Source organism: Mytilus trossulus, chromosome 13, assembly GCF_036588685.1.
Source record: "Mytilus trossulus isolate FHL-02 chromosome 13, PNRI_Mtr1.1.1.hap1, whole genome shotgun sequence".
In the NCBI taxonomy this organism is placed as follows: domain Eukaryota; kingdom Metazoa; phylum Mollusca; class Bivalvia; order Mytilida; family Mytilidae; genus Mytilus; species Mytilus trossulus.
The window spans coordinates 3,361,056-3,381,012 of NC_086385.1; the positions used below are offsets into that span (position 1 = coordinate 3,361,056).

At 32.2% G+C, this 19,957-nt stretch overlaps 2 protein-coding genes across 2 annotated transcripts in view; both read left to right on the forward strand.

The window, feature by feature from the left end:
- The window catches only part of LOC134694667 (uncharacterized), a 52,984-nt gene that overhangs the window by 5,325 nt on the left and 27,702 nt on the right, over window positions 1-19,957 (forward strand). Inside the window, exon 3 of the mRNA XM_063555712.1 lies at window positions 19,173-19,603. Within this exon, the coding sequence (XP_063411782.1) occupies window positions 19,173-19,603 (431 nt within the window). The remainder of the gene's footprint in view (window positions 1-19,172; window positions 19,604-19,957) is intronic.
- LOC134695249 (uncharacterized) lies at window positions 616-16,879 on the forward strand. Its single transcript, XM_063556467.1, has 5 exons — window positions 616-688; window positions 2,445-2,860; window positions 6,001-6,169; window positions 7,867-8,063; window positions 16,844-16,879. Exons 1-5 carry the CDS (start codon window positions 616-618, stop codon window positions 16,877-16,879), a joined length of 891 nt encoding a protein of 296 aa, XP_063412537.1.

A 19,957-nucleotide genomic window follows, 5' to 3' on the forward strand; every position in this document is an offset into this window, starting at 1 on the left:
TAGAATTAATTAATAGCAAACAAACAAACAAAAAATTCTCAAGTCACTAAATGTTTTACAAAAAAAAGATGTGGTATGAATGCTAATGAGACAGCTCTCCACAAGAGACCAAAATGACACCGAAATTAATATTTAAAGGTCACCTTACAGCCTTCAACAATAAGCAAAATCCGATACTGCATAGTCTGATATAAAAGGCCCCGAAATGACAATGTAAAAAAAATCAAATGAGAAAACTAACAGCCTTATTTATGTACAAAAAAAGGAAAGAAAAACAAATATCACTGAACCACTGAATTACAGGCTCCAGACTGGAATGTTCATAATACATGTACACTAAATGTATGTTCATAATGAAATTAATAGAAAACAAAAAATGGGAATTTGGGAAATAAAGGACGAGGGTTAAAAAAAAACATTTTCCTGTCCCCAAGTACCTATGACTTTTGATACTTTTCCTGAAATTCTCAAGTCATTAAATCTTTTACAAAATTCTTCCTACAACACTTTACATCCTTTCAAATACGCTCTGAATGCCCGCGATTTCGCGGGTGTGTTCTAGTTGTATGTAAGTCGGGGGTTGTTTCTTTAATCTGATCACTTTTATTCATATCAATGCTAGGTCCATTACAAGTCGTTGGTACTTCAGAGGGGGCTGATTTGTGGCGTTTCCTGAACTGGAAAGAGGGTATAAGTTACTAAAAAGTTGGAATGAATGAAAGTTTTAGACAAGCAGATGATGGAACGGGGGTATTCATTCAATATAGAATATTTATGTGACTTTAAAACTTTAAAATTATTTTTGAATTTCTGCATTACAGTAAAAAAATATTATTAGTCGAGAAAAGTTATTACACAAACTTTAAATTACCTGCTAAAAACATCTAAGATTGAGGACTGTCTCTTCATTTTTGTCGAGCCTTCGACTTTAGTCGAAAAAGCGAGACTAAGCGATCCTACTTTCCGTCGTCGTCGGCGGCGGCGGCGTCCACAAATATTCACTCTGTGGTTAAAGTTTTTGAAATTTTAATAACTTTCTTAAACTATACTGGATTTCTACCAAACTTGGACCGAAGCTTGTTTATGATCATAAGATAGTATCCAGAAGTAAATTTTGAAAAAATAAAATTCCATTTTTTCCGTATTTTACTTATAAATGGACTTAGTTTTTTTCTGCGGGGACACATTACATTCACTCTGTGTTAAAGTTTCTAGAATTTTAATAACTTTCTTAAACTATCCTTGGTTTGTACCAAACTTGGACAGAAGCTTGTTTATGATCATAAGATTATAAGTATCCAGAAGTAAATTTTGTAAAAATAAAATTCAATTTTTTCCGTATTTTACTTATAAATGGACTTAGTTTTTTCTTTTTCTGCAGGGAAACATTACATTCACTCTGTGGTTAAAGTTTTTAGAATTTTAATAACTTTCTTAAACTATCCTTGGTTTGTACAAAACTTGGACAGAAGCTTGCTTATGATCATAAGATAGTATCCAGAAGTAAATTTTGTGAAAAAATAAATCCATTTTTTCCGTATTTACTTTTAAATGGACTTAGTTTTTCTGCGGGGAAACATTACATTCACTCTGTGGTTAAAGTTTACTTTCTTAAACTATCCTGGGTTTGTACCTAACTTGGACAGTAGCTTATTTATGATCATAAGATAGTATCCAGAAGTAAATTTGGACTTTCTTCCAGTTAACATTGCATACAGTCTGCAGTTTAAGTTTTCAAAACATTTATTAGATTCATTAACTATCCTAGATTTTTACCAAACTTGGACAGAAGCTTCTTACAATCAAAAGATAATATCAAGAGGAAATTTTTTATTGATTTTTTTCCTCATTTTTGTTGAGCCTGTGATTTAGAGCAATAGTAGGCGAGACACTGGGTTCCGCGGAACCCTTACAAATTTTTACACTTTAACATCAAAGAAATCGACCAAGTAATTAGCGTTTGTTGATTACATAAAATTGAGAATGGAAATGGGGAATGTGTCAAAGAGACAACAACCCGACCAAATAAAAAACAACAGCAGAAGGTCACCAACAGGTCTTCAATGTAGTGAGAAATTCCCGCACCCGGAGTCGTCCTTCAGCTGGCCCCTAAACAAATATTATATAAAACATATACATGTTCATTGTATAAACATACCGGTCAAGGTACATGTATTTAGCCTTAAGGTAAGTAATGACAACTTTATGACTGGTGATTACGATAGAAAAATTGATTTGATCGAGGAATTTATTTTATCAAAATGTTCAAGGTGCACCATTTTTTGGTACATGGTGCACCATTTTTCTAACCCAGGGGCTTGTCACCAGCACCGGGTGACCACCCCTTGGATCCGCCTCTAAACCTAGTCCTGCACATGGTCATGGTGGTAAAAGGAAATAATCATGATAATTTGGCTTACTTAATTTTATATTTATATACATAGGCCCATCAGATGATTTAGATGACAGAAGAAAAAGATGGTTAATAGTTGGTATCTGTCTCCATACAATCATATCTCGAGTACTGAGGACATATGTTGTGAATGTTGTTACAAAACTTTGTTATTCACTAACATGTCGGAACAAAATTCATAAGCAAACATATGGAAGTCATCTGGAGAGATATGCTCCTACTAAAACACAACTTAATTACCAAGCTATTAACAACAACAAAACTAAAAGGAATAAAGCACAGTATGATTACCGTGTCAAGACTCCCGTGGATTTATCCCGATTGTTCCTTCAGACATACATGGCACACTTCACAGCATTTGATGACTCATGTGATTCATCTGCTCTACTTGGTATCATTGTTAACATTGACAGATTCCCACCAGGTGTACAGGCTGATGCTAGAAAGGTAATTTAACAATAAGTTTAAGCAATGCATATTGTATTAAAACTAGAGGCTCTAAAGAGCCTGTTTAGCTCACCTTGGTCTATGTGCAAATTAAACAAAGAACACAGATGGATTCATGACAAAATTGCGCTTTAGTGATGGTGATGTGTTTGTAGATCTTACTTTACTGAACATTCTTGCTGCTTACATTTATCTCTATCTATAATAAATAAAGGCAACAGTAGTATACTGCTGTTCAAAACTCGTAAATCTAGGAATCTATGGACAAAAAACAAAATTGGGGTATGAAACTTAAACTGAGGGAAACGCATTTATAAGAGGAGAACAACGACACAACATTAAAATGTAACACACACAGAAACGGACTAAGCATTAGACAAAATCCGATGAGAATAACAAATATTACATCAAAACCAAATACATGAATTTGGAATAGAAAAGCACTGTGACACGTCTTATAGTAATGTGAATTCACACTCAATTATAAGAGAAAATAAACGACACAATGGAAACACAATGCTAAAATGTAACACACACAGAAACAAACTATGATATAAAGATGGCCATATTCCTGACTTGGTACTGGACATTTTTAAAGAAAAAAACAGTGGGTTGAACCTGGTTTTTTGGTATGCCAAACCTCACACATTAATGGCAATGTTAAATATAACATTAAAATGACAACATACTATTACAGGATTACTTGGCCTAGTAATTACCGTGAAAAGTATTTTGTAAAATTTACAAAAATTTACCAAATTTATGAACATTTTTAAAAAATGACTATAAAGGGCAATCACTCCTTAAGGGATCAATTGACGATTTTAGTCATGTTGACTGATTTTTAGGTCTGACTTTGCTGTACATTATTTCTGTTTACAGTTTATCTCGTTCTATAATAATATTCAAGATAATAACCAAATTTAAGCTCCAAAATTTTCTCATTTTTTTGTTATCTTGTACAAAAATCTTCTTCTCTGAAACTACTGGGCCAAATTTAACTTAACTTTGCCACAAACATGATATGGGTATCTAAAATGTGTTCAATGACCCAGCCTGCCAAACAGCTTGGCTGACATTGCTCAAAATAGACCATAGGGTTAAAACACAGTTTTAATACGACAGCAAACATGTTTTGGGGATCATATAATGGTATGATGTCATTAGCTTCTTCGTCTGGGTCATCAAAAGTCTGCGTTGTCGTCTGAAGCCACATTTGGCGTCTGGACAATAACTTCAGAAAACTTGTATGAAATTTAATAAGAAGGTCCAATATCACAAAAGGAATGTTGGTATTGACTTTTGGGATGATGGTCTCAACCGTTTAGGAATTAGGGCCAAAAAGTGACCCAAAACAATTTTTTTTCTACTTTCAGGATAATAACATGTGTATAAGCATGATAAGTGTTTCAGTTGCCCTATAATTGTACCACAATGTTTAATACCACAAGTAAAAGGTTTGGATTCATTTTGGAGGATATGTTGCCAACATTTTATGAATTAAGGGCCAAAAAGGGGCCAAAAACAAGCATTTTTGTAGTTTCAGCAGAATAACTTAAGTGAAATTATATGGATCTCTCAGATATTGTACCACAAGGTTCCATATCATAAAAGGAAGACTGGGGTTAGGTTTGGGGGTTATTGGCTCATTCCTGCACGAATAAGGGGCCAAAAACAATAACTTGTGTGGAGCTCTATTAAACTGTACTACAACAGTCCAATTTTACTACAAAGGAAAGGCCACGATCAAGTGTGGGTGTAATTGCTGTGGGGGGATTCAAAAAGTTCCAAATTTTTTTAAGAGGTTCAAGTTTTTTTTCAAAATTTTTTTAATTTCAAATTTTTTAAAAGTTTCAAATTTTTTTTAAAATTGCAAAGTACTGCCCAATATATTTGTAAGATCTTGACATTGTTTTGTGTCAGAAAACGATTTTATGTCAAAAATTAGATGACAATCCAAATTCCAAGAGTATCAAGCTTTAATACTGTGTCCAAATTTGCCCCAACTGTTTAGGATTCAAACTCTGCGGTCATGGTTGTTATCTTGAATACTATTATAGATAGAGATAAACTGCAAACATTAACGTTGACTCCTTAAGGAGTGATTGCCCTTTGTAGTAAATATTTAACAACTTTTCATCATTTTTAGCTCATTGACCTAAAAGGTCAAGTGAGCATTTCTCATCACTTGGCATCCGTCATCGTTTGTCGTCTATATAGCTACCTTCCGTAAACTTTAACAAAAAATGTTTTCCTCTGAAACTACTGGGCCAAATTTAACCGAACTTGGCCACAATCATCATTGGAGTATCTAGTTTAAGAATGTGTCTGATGACCCCGCAAACCTACCAAGATGGACGCAATGGGTAAGAATAGAACAAAGACGTAAAATGTAGATTTTGGTTTATATCTCTCAAACCAAAGCATTTAGAGCAAATCTGACATGGGGGTAAAATTATTAAGCAGGTCAAGATTTATGCCCTGAAATTTGCAGACAAAGCAAACAACCCTTTGTTGGGTTACTGCTCCTGAATTAGTATTTTCAAAGAAATTTTGCAGTTTTTTGTTATTATCTTAAATATTATCTTACATGTCATAGATAGAGATAAATTGTAAACAGCTATTATTTATAGCAAAGTAAGATCTACAAATAAGTCAACTTGACCAAAACGGTCAATTGACCCCTTTAGGAGTTATTGCTCTTTGTAGTAAATTTTTAAATTTTGTTTGTAAATTATGTAAATTTTTGTAAACTTTTACAAAACACTTTCCTTGAAACTACTGAGCCAAGTTCATTATAGATAGAGAAAATTGTAAACAGCAAGAATGTTCAGTACAGTAAGATGTACAAACACATCATCATCACCAAACATAATTTTGTCATGAATTCTATTCTCATCTATAATGTGTGTCCTTTGTTTAGTATGAACATAGACCAAGGTTAGAGACACAGGATCTTTAGAGCAGTAGTTTGTAATCTTGTACAAAAATCTTCTTCTCTGAAACTACTTGGCCAAGTTCAATCAAACTCGTCTACAACCATGAATAGGGTATCTAAAAAATGTGTTTGATGGTTTGTGGAATTATCTTAATGATTTATTCATAGAAATACAGGTGATATATATACATTTCTTTATTAGATACGATCAGACATACGAAACCCTTGGGCACATTGTGACTTTACAGAATGGACTGCTATAAAATATACAGATTACTTCCAGTTGATGGGACAACTTATTAGAAACCTCAAGCTGAGTAACAGAGAGGAAAACAAAATCTTAGGAGAGCTTAACAGATGGGAAACTAATGGTAAAAGTATTGTTTAATATAAGATGCTTGTTGGCTGCTATCTCATTTATGTATACAGGTTAACCTGTCTAATCCAACACCTGAGTTTCCAACATCCTGCTTTAACCGTCACATTTCTGGTCCAAAATTTGCCTGTCATTGCTGAAAAAACCAAGTATTCCAACACCCAGCTTAATCAGATATTTGTTTTTAGTCCCCCAGTGAGTCAGATATGACAGGTTACACTATACCAAAAGCAATAATCAAGGATGTAAACACTGTTGAATTGGTTTATCATGTTTATAGAACTATTGTTTGGTTTGTCTGATAGTGAAGATCTGCAATCAAGACATTTTGACCTCTGCACTCTATTAAAAATCAACTTACAAATCTCCAGTGCACAATAACTTGTATTACTAACAAAACAGAAAATAGTCATGATAGTCATTGATAGTGGTAAAATCAAAAAAAGGAAAATCACTAAAATACTGAACTCAGAGGAAAATCAAATTGGAAAGTCCATAATCAAATGGCAAAATCAAATGACAAAACACATCAAAAAGGAATGAACAAGAACTGTCTTATTCCTGACTTAGCTCATGCATTTTCAAATGTAGAAAATAGTGGATTAAACCTGGTTTTATAGCGCTAAACCTCTCACTTTGATGACAGTCTCATCAAATTCCATTTTATATTTACAATGATGCGTGAACTAAACAGACATAATAAATGAAATAGTCAAAATATGGGTACAGCAGTCATCATCCTGTAACAATTTTAAAAAGGACAATTTAACAGAATACAAAAACATTTATCTTCAAACACATTTATTGATTGGCTAGTCTGACGTCAGAAAATTTTATACGTCTCATATTTTTGTCTTCAATGTTTATACAAACAATTTTAAAATTTCACATGGGCAATGTTAGCATACAGGGTTAAAAATCAAAAGTATGTAAGAATGTATGTCAGAAATAGACCGAGATTTAAAATAGTCTAAAAGTTCTATAGAATTTATGAGAATCCACAAATAGTTCATTCCACTATATATAGCTATGCGATTAAATAATTATGACGCTTGTAGTACATAGTACATGTACACTGTACCTTCTGATATGTGTTTTTTTTTGTCTCTCAACATATATATATTTCCTAGTAATTCAGCCAACCATGTTCGTCAAAGTTTCATATAATTACTCGCCAAAACATAATACTAAAAATAAATTAAAGACTGAAAGTATATGTACATAATATTTATGTTATATGAATTTAAGGCGCAATTACTACATAAGTAAGCCGCCTTCCAAAACCAATAACAACAGCGTTTGTGGTTATGAATTTTTCATTTAACCTGATAAGGTATAATGATTAACAGGACAACACACTCACACAATCACAGACAACAAACACTATATTGTTAGAACATATTACAGAAAACTTAAACTATACAATATTAGAACATATTACAGAAAACTTAAACTATACAATATTAGAACATATTACAGAAAACTTAAACTATACAATATTAGAACATATTACAGAAAACTTAAACTATACAATATTAGAACATATTACAGAAAACTTAAACTATACAACATGATCCAGATAGAGGACAACACAAAATATTATCATCTTTTAAGAAACACACAAAATATGTGTCTGGTACACTTATCAGCAATCCATACATGATTATGCAAACAAATGGTCTTGTTTTACAGGTCTAAACTTCCTGAGTGGAACAACACTTGGTTTAGAGGTAGTGGGGGAGATTCGTCAACAGACACATGTTCTTAGTAGATATGTACAGACTTTGTGTACAGAAACAGACAGTCAGTTTATCAGAGTGCAAAAAGAATTATCAAACTTAGTAAACAGTTTAGAGGAACATGAGGAAAGATTAAAGAGTTTAGAAAGTGTATGTAAAATAAGCAAATAAATATACAACTATTGTAACTCAGTTAAAAGTTAGAAATCCACAAAGATATTAGCTGAAATCCATTAAAAGATAAATCTTTGTGTTTCCTTCAGCAGTATGATGAATGATAAAATAAACATAGATACATATAGAAATTGTAGGAATAAGCTGACAAATAGATAGTCCTGGTCTGTCAAAACATGATAGAAAAAGTGCAATAATCTGTCAAAATTTTGTCTGTCAGGTAGTAGTTATGTCTGTCCTTCTTCTTTAATTGTTTTAAACCCATGCTTGCTATATAAAGGCAACAGTAGTATACCCCTGTTTGAAACTGATAAATCGATTGAGAAAAAAATAAATCCCGGTTACAAACTAAAACTGAGGGAAACGCATCAAATATAAAAGGAGAGGAACAACACAACAGAAACACAAAATAAAAAATGTAACACACACAGAAGAGAACTGTTATAAAACAATGGCCATTTTCTTAACTATAGTGAAACATCGCAGCTACATTAAGGACGCAATTTTGTAAATTTGACGAAAAAAGGGGGGTGAAAACGGAATTGTCAGAATTGGCTTAATGTCAAATATTTCATAGTCGTACATGGACAATAACGAAAGGCCGTCTGATTTCTCATCACTGAACATAAAAATATGACCCCGTGACCCTAACACTGGCACGTGACATGCCATTTTCATATGTTAAAATTGTCGTCTGTATTTGGCTCGAGCACAACCTTTTACCCTTCACCATTCTCATCCAAATTTTAACAATAGATTAAGCAACTACCAGTGTCACTTAAAAGTGCTGGGGGTCAGAACAGTTTGTTAAAAATGTTTATTTAGAATGATTTTACGTCTTTGAAGGTCAAATTCCGTGATTTTGTCATCTTTGCTTACCTCGTATGACTCTCAGAAACAAAATTGGAGAAACCCCCAGCAAGATTCATGATCGTATTTAAATTCTTAAAATAATTTTCCTCAGTTGGTGGCATTTGTTTGAGATTAAAAGGTTGTGCTAGGTCAAAATATTGAAAATTAAACGAAAATTCTATTGTCGGCAATATTTTAAAGCGCAACAAAGATAACGATTTTGAATCGGTACCGGGGAAAGCGAGGGTTGTTTCCGCGCTTAATAAGAGATGATATAATACGTTTTTTAAATATAAAAGCCGGTGTTTTTAAAATTCATAAGAATATTTACACTTTGTGTGAGTGAATAAAAGTACTCAAGATATATAAGATGTGTCTGTTTTTATTTATGGGACCTTATATTGATTAACTAAAAACGGCAAAGCTTTCAATCTACATGTATCTGCAATGATCATGTTAAATACAATTTTGTCAACATGTGACTTTTCATTTTAAAAGAACCTATAATCTTTAAACTTAACAAGATACATTTAAGTGTATACAATGTACCATGTATACTCTGATATATCTGAAAAAAAATTGCAAGCATAATATTCCAACAGAAATTAAGGAAAAAAATTACTCTACATTTTGTAATGAACTTAGACAAATGTTAGACAAAAATAGAATAGATTTTGTATATAATATCTTGCTTAAATAACTATATCATTTTAGTAAGTTGGTAGTCATCCAGAACCGGCTTCAAATATATTATATTCAAGATGTACATGTACAAATGTATGTTGGTACAAATGTACGTACATGTACGATGAATGTATTTAACTCAAAGCTGACATGTCAACATAGCTGGCTAACTTAGCATACATTTGAATTTTAATATTTATTTCTCACTTGCCTACCTTTCTGGCATGCAATTTCTGGATATAGTAAAATTGTACCCAGTTTTAGTGAAAGGACTGAAGCTCTCACCGAGTCATTCTAATAGTGACATCATGACATGACAATAAGAGATATGTCCATATTAAAAGTTATTTTAACATAGATGACGGGAAATGTTAATTAATGTTTATGTATATACAGTGTATCTGGCACATGACTTCTTTTCTGGCATATATGTGTCTATGTCTTGTATGTACAGTATATTGAATTTTTGTATCCAGTATGAAATAAAACACCTCCCTTTTGCCTAATATAGAGTATTCAGGGACAAAACACCACTACTAACCATGTATGAAATAAGCCACGTCTCCCTACTAACCTGATATCAAATATACACAGTCTCCACGAGGACGCTTTTAACCGATCATATTCCTAGAAATGTATAGGAGGTAAGATAAATACTCATATGGTCCAACTGTACACATATGATCTGGGTAATTAACACGTTTTCTAAACTCTTCGTAAGGTATGTCAGACCCTTCTAGTTGTCATGTCATTAAAATGGTAATTTTATTATATTTTTATAAGAATTTTTTTTAACTAAATAAAAAAAAGCAGTTTCACACATTGAAGTTTACTGACTACTTGTAAGAACAATAAGAAGATCTCAAAAATCAATTGCACTTATTGTAAAATGAAGTTTTGTTATGTTGCGCATATCGGTGGTTAACAGGGCAGGGCGTCTGGTGATTTACCACGTTTATTGTGTAAAGTAGATGACATCACCGCCAAGGACCATAGTTTAAAGTTAATTTATAAATATTTTTTCTGTGAATATACTAGAAGTGTACTGCAGTCATGTTACGATATTGAAGATCTAGAGCCTCTTAAAGACACTGCAGACACATCGGTATGGCCCGAGACCTTGATATCACTGCACGCAGTTGCAAAGAATGCTAGTTTAATTGTCACTTACAACCAAAACATGCACAAGATGTTAATAAAAAGATTCGTGCACAACCAAGACGTGAAAATGCAAAAAAGCTAAGATATAAACGTGTGGAAGTAAATGCCATCCTAAACATACAAGCAAAAGTACAGTTAGAGATGAAAACTTATGTACATGTATCTCAAATTATCATTATCGTTAGAAACTACTGACTCAATATACTGTACAGCGTAGACGAAACGCGCGTCTGGCGTACTAAATTATAATCCTGGTACCTTTGATAACTATTTTAAACATCTGCTAACTAAACTAATCATTAAGTCTATTCCAATCGGTCATAGGATAGTGCCAAAGTAAAAATAACAAGCATTGAAAGCGTGACATCACAATTTTTAATGGCAAGAACAACCAAGAGACGAGGATAATATTGAGCTACGCCTATTAAACGATAACTTTTAGAATTTTTAGAGGAGCTTTAAGTTAATTGCTGCATATAGCTATCACAAAATGAATGACTGAAAGGGCTTGACCACACATTCAGCAAGATGGTCTGCATAACTGCATCAATTCTGGTATAAATATATCACTTTCCTGGCTTGAAGACTATATGAACATGATAAGGGGGTATAATTTCATCATCTTGAAACAAATGTGCCCCCCCCTTTTTGTGTATATCTTCATTTGTAAAGGAAATGCATCAAACATTCATTAAAATCAACAAAAATGTGAAAACAATAGATTGGATCAGTGCAAATAACTTCTTTTAACCGAGAGAATGCACAAATTAGGCTAGTTATACCCCCGACACTGTCGGAGGCACAACATCGAATCCGGGTCCGTTCGCGCCCATTCACGTTCGCACCCACTCATGTTCGCCCCCTTTCACTTTTGCACCCCACATGTTCGCACCAAAAGTCCGTTCGCACCCTACATGTTCGCGCCCAATTTTAATTGGTTTTGTGTCTAATAACTTTGTAATCAAGTTTTGGCAAGTAGTATTCTTAAAAGTATAATTGATTTAATTCTCTCAAAAACAAAACGAGACAGCATTTTTAATGTGTTGAATAAAATTTTTATCAAGTTTTTGAGAGTGTATTGTTAAAAAATAACATTCCTTTCTAATTAAAGTGGGATTCTGTCAACGTTTTATTTTGTGCTGAATAACACTTAATCATGTTTTGTTTAGTGCATTGCCTATAACTTTGTTTCATTGACTTGTTTCAAAATAAAGGGAGATTCTGACTACGTTTTTTTGTGACAATAGACAATATTTTATTCGCACAAACACATTTACATTAAATGGTTATGGCATACAAAATTAAGACAATAAACTTACAATAGTTAAATTGATTACAATTATATTAGAGTGACAGTGGTATTCACAGCAAAGAAGAAAAAAGGCTATAAATATCAACAGTTAACACATTATTAATGTTCATGAACAATTGAAAAAAGAACACAAACAAAAATTAGGTTGGCATTGCATATTAAAAGAAATACAAGTTATACAGATGTTCTTAATAAAAGACAATCATTAATATACTTTATGGTGATTTTTATAATGACTGGTAGACTGCTATTTAAAAGTACAGTCAAATGCTTAAGTGTTATAGTGGACTGCAATTTAATAAAATTGAAATTAAGATTTTTAGTAATATTTTGTATATAGGTATCCCTTAATGATGTATAGCATGGACAGATTGAGAAGAAATGGTATTCATCCTCAATTTCTTGTCTGTTACAGGATAAGCAAATGCGTTTACTTCTTTCAATGTTGGTATAACGCCCTCTTTCAATTGCTAGGGAATGTGCACTTAGTTTAAATTTACTGAAAACTGATCGGTCAGTTTTGAATTTACATATATCAATATATGGGGGCCTTTTTCTAATTCTTTTAGTATGACAAAATAAATTTAATTTTTCACATTTATTGATAGAACAATTTATAATTTGATAAGCCTGGTCATAGATTCTTTGTTGGATACTATTTATGTGATATTTTAAATTAAAAGTATCAAAAGTGAGATGACCAAAACCTAATTTATTTAACCAGTCTTTTACAATGTTAACCCATTTACTTGTTTTCTCTACATTATTATATATTTTATGGACTAAAGTGTTAGGCGAGTTTAAAATATGGTTTAGAAATTTTATAGCTGAAAGCTGAATTTTAAAGTACAAAGGGATTCTGTTTGTCTCAGTTAAACAGGCTACATTTGTTGTTTTGCACTGTACACCTAAAATTTCTTTAATAAATTTAATATGTAAATGTTCAAATGGATCTGAATCTTTGAACACTTGGCTTACACCCCAAACTTCACTCCCATAAAGAGTTATTGGAACAACTAAAGTGTCATCTGCATATAATAATGATGTTAATTTAACATCTCCTATAATAATTGGTTGAGTGTTTGCATGATCAAGGTCATTTACAAAGCCATTTATATAAATATTAAACAAAGTGGGGCTAAGTACATCCCCTAAATTGTTTTACTCCATAATTTGATATATTTGTGTGTTGAATAAATTTTATCATGTTTTGGTTTTTATAATAGTGTATTGCCATATTTTATTATTTCATTGTTTCAGATCAAAGGAACCAAGCTGTTAAAAACAATTATCTTTTGTGTTCTGTATTTAAAATATTCAATCTTTTTACTCATACCAAGCTATAAATACATTCAGTATTTACATCAAAGCAATTAAAAACAACAATCATGATTTTCATATTATTCAACTGGAATTTGAATTAAAATTGGGCGCGAACGTGTAGAGTGCGAACGAACCTTGGGTGCGAACGTGCGAGGTGCGAACGTGTAGGGTGTGAAAGTATATTGGGCGCGAATGGACCTGATACCCACAACATCACAAGTCGGAGGCCTGAGATTTGCAGACTACTCCGTTTAAACGTACTGTTTCCATTTTTTGTGATGTTGTTGGGTTAATTCTTACTAAATATCTATCTAGATTAACACAAATTCCACATTTCTGTCCATATTTTCTATTTTTCGTCACATTACAGGTGCTCGAGAAAAATATTGATGCAAGCTTCTAAATGAAGCAGGTATTTTTTGATGGGCTAAATATTCGTAGAGGGCGGGGCTATATACTCGACAGAAAATCGCCTAAATCATATAATTTATCCATGACTTTTTACAATTTTTCTATAATTACCCTGACTTGGACCATTCCGCATCCTAAGGCAACGATTGCTGCAACGCTGCTTCATCAAAAGATGGTAAACTGGACATTTTTTCTTCTCCATCATGGCGGCGTGTACAACGACGCATGAATATTTAATGAGATTGAACGGAGTTATCTGCCCTTGTCGAAAGTAGTGTGAAAACGGCCTTAATGTAGCTGCGATGGCTAAATCATCAAACAATACCTAACATGAGTTTGTTTTCTTCACTAAGGATGTTATCTTATAAAATTATAGAAAATTATAATAAACTGTATAAAAAAAATCAAATATCTTAAAACTATATCTAGCAATTCAGAATAATAAAAGATCAACTGAGTGTTTGTCCTTTTAAGTTAATTTTATCATTTTGTATTTTTTCTAATCTATTGAACACTTTTATAGACACTAGAACCACAAATGAGTCAAAATGCATAATATTGCTTAGTAAAGTAAAGGCAACAGTAGTATATACCGCTGTTCAAAACTCATAAATAAAAAAAAATGGACAAAAAACCAAATCGGGGTAACAAACTAAAACTAAGGGAAACGCATTAAATATAAGAGGAGAACAACAACACAACACTGAAATGTAACACACAAAGAAACGTACCAAGCATCAGACAAAATCCCACAAGAATAACAAATATAACATCAAAACCAAATACATGAATTTGGGATAGACAAGTACCGTGACTCGTCTTATTGCAATGTGAATTTACACTCAAAAAAAGGAGAAAACAAAAGACCCAAATTTATTTTAGAAGTGTTATTTAAGAGATAATTCTTGGAAGCCATAGATTATTGGAAATTTACACATGGCCTGGGCCGTGATATTCGAACTTTATCTTGAGCGTTAGCGAGGGATAAAATTAACGAATATCACGGCCCAGGCCATGTGTAAATTTCCAATAATTTATGGCTTCCATGAATAATTTCGATTCGAATGGGACAAATATGATCATTAAAAAAATTGAAGCCAGGGGGGTAAAGCTGTGTGTGGCTGTTCTTTTTTACTCCCTGTTAGATAAAGCTCAAACATTCTAATTAATCCGTAGCTTGCATGGATCATTTGTGAACAATCGCTAAAATAAAAATCTGTTACATTCTCAAAACCAACAATTGTCATTTTGATTTACATGTTTTTCTCGTAAGCTACCGTCAAATCCAAAGTTGATATTTCGTAACTAAGGAGCCACAATGTTGACCTGCTGAAATCAGTAAATATGCGAATAATACAATAGAAAAGAAAATCAAACAAAACCTACCTTGATATCAATAATTCAACATTTCAAGGGTTTAGGTAACAGAAAAATTTTCAACTTTAGCGTTTTCATTTGTATGACGTCATGTTTTGAAATGATTTAATGCACCAAAAACATTAATAGACTTTCGCGGAATTTTATTTTATATTCATTTTGTTGGTTTCTTCGAGGTTTTGTGAATGGCTTTTTTTTTATTATGCATATGGATAAGAATAAAGGTGATTTTGTCTTTTTTTTAATTGCAACTTTTAAAACAATAAAATCGGCAAAGGGTTTGCAAATAGGTTTCAATACATGTGGAATTACGTGGGAAGTGTATTGTAACAGCCATTATCAAGTACACCACAGAGTCTGCGCTAAGTATAGATATATCGAGAATTTTATCACAGTATTGTTTACAAAGCGAAAGAAGCACGTCATATAAGAATCCTGTATAATGTTGACCATTTTTTAAAGTTTGCCTATTTTCTTATAAAATGCTACATACAGACACACATTTGATTCAGCAAAAACAAATATCAAGAGTTAACAATTTTGGCATACTGTTTCAATTCAACACACATATTCTTAATGATTAGTATTAAATGCGAGGGAATCCATATTGTATCTCATATCCAGGGGCGGGTCCAGCCATTTTAAAAAGGGGGGGTTCCTAACCCGGGTTTCCGCTGGCAGTCCCATTTTCGCAATTTGCGAAAAAATAATAATAGTGGCGATAAAAGTTTGTCATTGCATGGCGAAAGAATTTGGCGAATGAAATATTATAACGATTTATTTTCAGCCATCTTGTTTATTTACTTTTTTCGGGTTTAGCAGACTTTACCGATCAGACAATGCTCTGAATTCACCTTGAACTCTTGAAGATTTTGACAGAAAACCAATAATCAGCTGATTGCATTCACAGCTATCGACATCAAAGGACTAATTAACAAAGGTGTTGATTGTATTTTATAACAAAATGATATGGTTAAATGGCTTATGTCACATGTCACAAACAGGATTTATTTACCACTTTGCGACGCACGTGTTTGAAGCAAAGTTTTTACGCTTCCTCTCCTTCTTTTAATGATAGTCCAGAAAAAAAATTTGTTGTTATGACGGAAAATGTTCAAAAGCAAGAAAAGTCTCTAATTTAAAACTTAATAATTTAACTTTCATATAGATTATCTATTTGAGTGGGTACTTCAAAGTCGTTTCAATGAACCACGTGTTTCAAGCATATAGTTTTACTTATTTTATACGATGATCTAGAAAAGAAAACTGTCATTATGAAGAAATCTATTCAAAAGGTTGGCATGAGAGTGACTCCTCAATGTCATGATTACACCTTACACGAGGGTGTTCCAATTACATGTCCCATTCAAATGCATTGATTGTCCCCAAAAAAGGGGGGTTCCAACCCCTGTAACCCCCTTCTGGATCCGCACCTGTATATCTTATTCTTTTATGTTGACTCCCCCTGAAAGATTTATAATTTTCTTTGCCATTTATTTTCACAAAAATGAAACTTAACAGCACCACTGTCAGACTGACTAAATTGATTCTTATTTTTGAAACTATCATGACTATAGTGGCATTTGAATTATATTTCAAGATAAATTTGTTGACTTTTATTCAATTAATTTTTCAGATAGCAAAGGAGAATAAGGAAACAATAAGTGAGTGAATTTATTGTGTCAGTCATATATTAGAAAAACAAAGGATATCAATCCATTACACAAAATCAGTACATAAACAGAAAATAATAATCCACAAAAAGCAAAGACAAAGCATGTTTATTGCTGTTCTTCATCTATTCGTTTAAATAGATATTTCTCACATCTCATACACTGATTGATAATTATACAGCCGACAGCAAACAACAAACAAAAACAAACTTTAACAATAAAAATAGTGGGTAATCCCATATTATCACAAATGATTCACAGGCAGAACTGTTGAGATCATTTAATTTGATAAGAGTTCAACGAATATCTTTTCACTGTTTCATTCATTCATTTCAACTTATTGATAGAAATATCTTCAACTTCATACTTTATTTGGTCTTTTAACTTTTTTTAATTCAAGTGTCACTAATGAGTCTTTTGAAGAAGCAAGTACAAAATTCTGAAACAATTCAAATGAAAAAAGAAATGAACCCATCCAAGACAAAAAAATAAAAATAATTACAAGCAAACACTTAAAAAAAAAATACACAGAAGGGCCAAAATATATTGAAAGATCTTCGTATTAAAACAATAAAAGTAGTCTTATTTAAAACAGGTGTTTAATGATAAGATTAAGACAGAAAAGATAGAATTTACATACAAAAATATGTCTGTTCTATTGTATTTTGAGTAACTGAATTATTTTTCAGAAGACGTAATAAAAAGAGTTGAAGATCATATTCCACAACATATTCGAGGTAACCATAAATTAAAGTTTACTAAGTCTCTATTTTCAATAATCATACAAGCCCATCAGTTGTTATATATGATTGTATTTATAACAGACAGACAGTGCTCTTCAATTATATAAACTGGTACAAATTGATGAGGTAGAAAATATTGAAAACACCACATTAATAATTTCATTCGTCCTAAGCTCTTTTCTGTGATCTGCTAAATATTTAATGTTGAAAGAAAAATATTACTTATATATTTGATGATAATTTGAAAATAGATATACATGACAGTTCTTGTCCATTCGTTTTTGATGCGTTTTGTTATTTGATTTTGCAATGTGATAATGGACTTTCCGAATTGATTTTCCTCTGAGTTCAGTATTTTTGTGATTTTACTTTTTGCATTACATCATATCTAATTTTAGAGATCTATGATCATATCCAATGTTAAGAGTATTTTTTTCTAATTTTTGTGATATTTTCACCTTTCCTGACCAGTGTGAAAAAAAATATTTCTCCTCAATTGTGAAAAATCTGTTCTCGGCAAATGATTGGTTGATATTTAACAGTGACGTTAAATTTTCTTGTTTTCTTCTGAATTTTCTTATTGTGACTTCATGAAAAAAGGCGACCTTGTCTGATGACGTCACATCAAAAGTACAAAATTTTCCTCAAATCTTTGAAAAGGAAGGATAGAAATCATAAGAGAAACAGATTCCTCCACTGTAACTCATGTATTACAATATAGCTCCACTCTCAACAGTTAAATTTTAATTATTTAAAAAGCTCGGCAAGCCTCGCGCTTTAAATATTAAAATTTAACTGTCTCGAGTGGAGAAATATCATAATATACTGGTTGCAATTGTGAAATCTATATTTCCACTCTTTTTTTTCATCATGCATGAAGATATATTGATTGATAATTGGTATATAGTTTTATCATGAATAAGTAACAGACCAATTTCAATTTTTTTGTTTTGGTCGGATAATTTTCTGCATGTCATGGTCCTTGGACTTGAAAAAGTCATAAAATTCATAAAATTTATAAACGCACAATTTTAAAAACGTTTGTTATAAATCATGTCAGTACCAAAGTACTGATAACTGAGCTGATGATACCTTCAATGACTGATAGCCAACTAGCAGAGGTATCAACCCAGTGCTGAGTGGACAGGATTAATGGAGAAGCTGTAAATACCTTTCAAGTTCATTGGTTTGACCAAAATGGCAAGCAAACCGAAACCTTCCTCACTCGAGGACCTCAATCTTCCACTAGGCAACAGAGGTGGATAATTGGAAAAGAAATTCAGCAATTGTCACTGCAAAAAAATTTAAAATGTGTCACAAGATATTGTCAAATTCTGATGTCAAAGTGGATTAGAAAAATGAACATGCTTTACACTGATTACATATAAGGTCAGTTTGTTAAATGATTTCATTTCAATTCTTAACAATTAAATCCTTACACGAAATCAAGTGTAAAAAAAAAAACTGTTTGAAAAGGAAGGCAAGAGAATATATTAAACTCCGTCTTCTCTCTATGAAATACATTTCTCTCACATTGATTTTCTTCTAGGTCCACCAGGAGATTTAGATGAGGAGAAGAAAAGATGGCTGATTGTTGGAATATGTCTACATTCAATTATTTCTCCTCTACTGAGAAAATATGTTGATCCTATTCTCAGTAACTTGTATAGTTCACTGGTATCCAGCAACTCTATTGATACACAGAGCTGCAATGGATATCTTAAAAAATATCCAGTTACAAATATATATTATCTCAACTATGAATCAGTCAACAACAACAGAAGATTGAACAAGAATTATAGGAGTTATGATTACAGAGTAACAAGCCATGTGGATCTGTCGAAGTTGTTTTTACAGCCTAATATGGCTCAATACTCTGGTATTAATGAGACTTGTGACTTATCTGCGCTGCTTGGTTTGATAATCAACATTCATGACATCAGTATATTTCCGTCAAGTGTACAGACCGATGCTGAGAAGGTATAAATTTTCAAGATAGATTAGTATACACATTATTGCATGTATACCTTAAATGCTTAATTTATTGACTTTGCGTTGTCGTATTATATTTTTTGCACTATAACTTTAGTGTAATTTGATAGAAATCTATGACATTTAAACACAAGGTTTATATCAACAAAAGGAAGGTTGAACTTGATTTAGGGAGTTTTGGTACCAACAGTTTAGGAATTAGGGGCTAAAAAAGGGCCCAAATAGGCATTTTTCTTGGTTTTCGCACATTAACTCTAGGATAAATGAATAGAAATCTATGAAATTTTAACACAAGGTTTATGACCACAAAAGAAAGCTTAGGTTGGGATTGATTTTGGGAGT

Coding starts and splice junctions, on each gene's coding strand:
- LOC134695249 (XM_063556467.1), top strand. CDS start 616: ATGCTAGGTCCATTACAAGTCGTTGGTACTTCAGAGGGGGCTGATTTG. Junction 2,861..6,000: donor TACAGGCTGATGCTAGAAAG/GTAATTTAACAA, acceptor TTTCTTTATTAG/ATACGATCAGACATACGAAA. Junction 6,170..7,866: donor TAACAGATGGGAAACTAATG/GTAAAAGTATTG, acceptor CTTGTTTTACAG/GTCTAAACTTCCTGAGTGGA.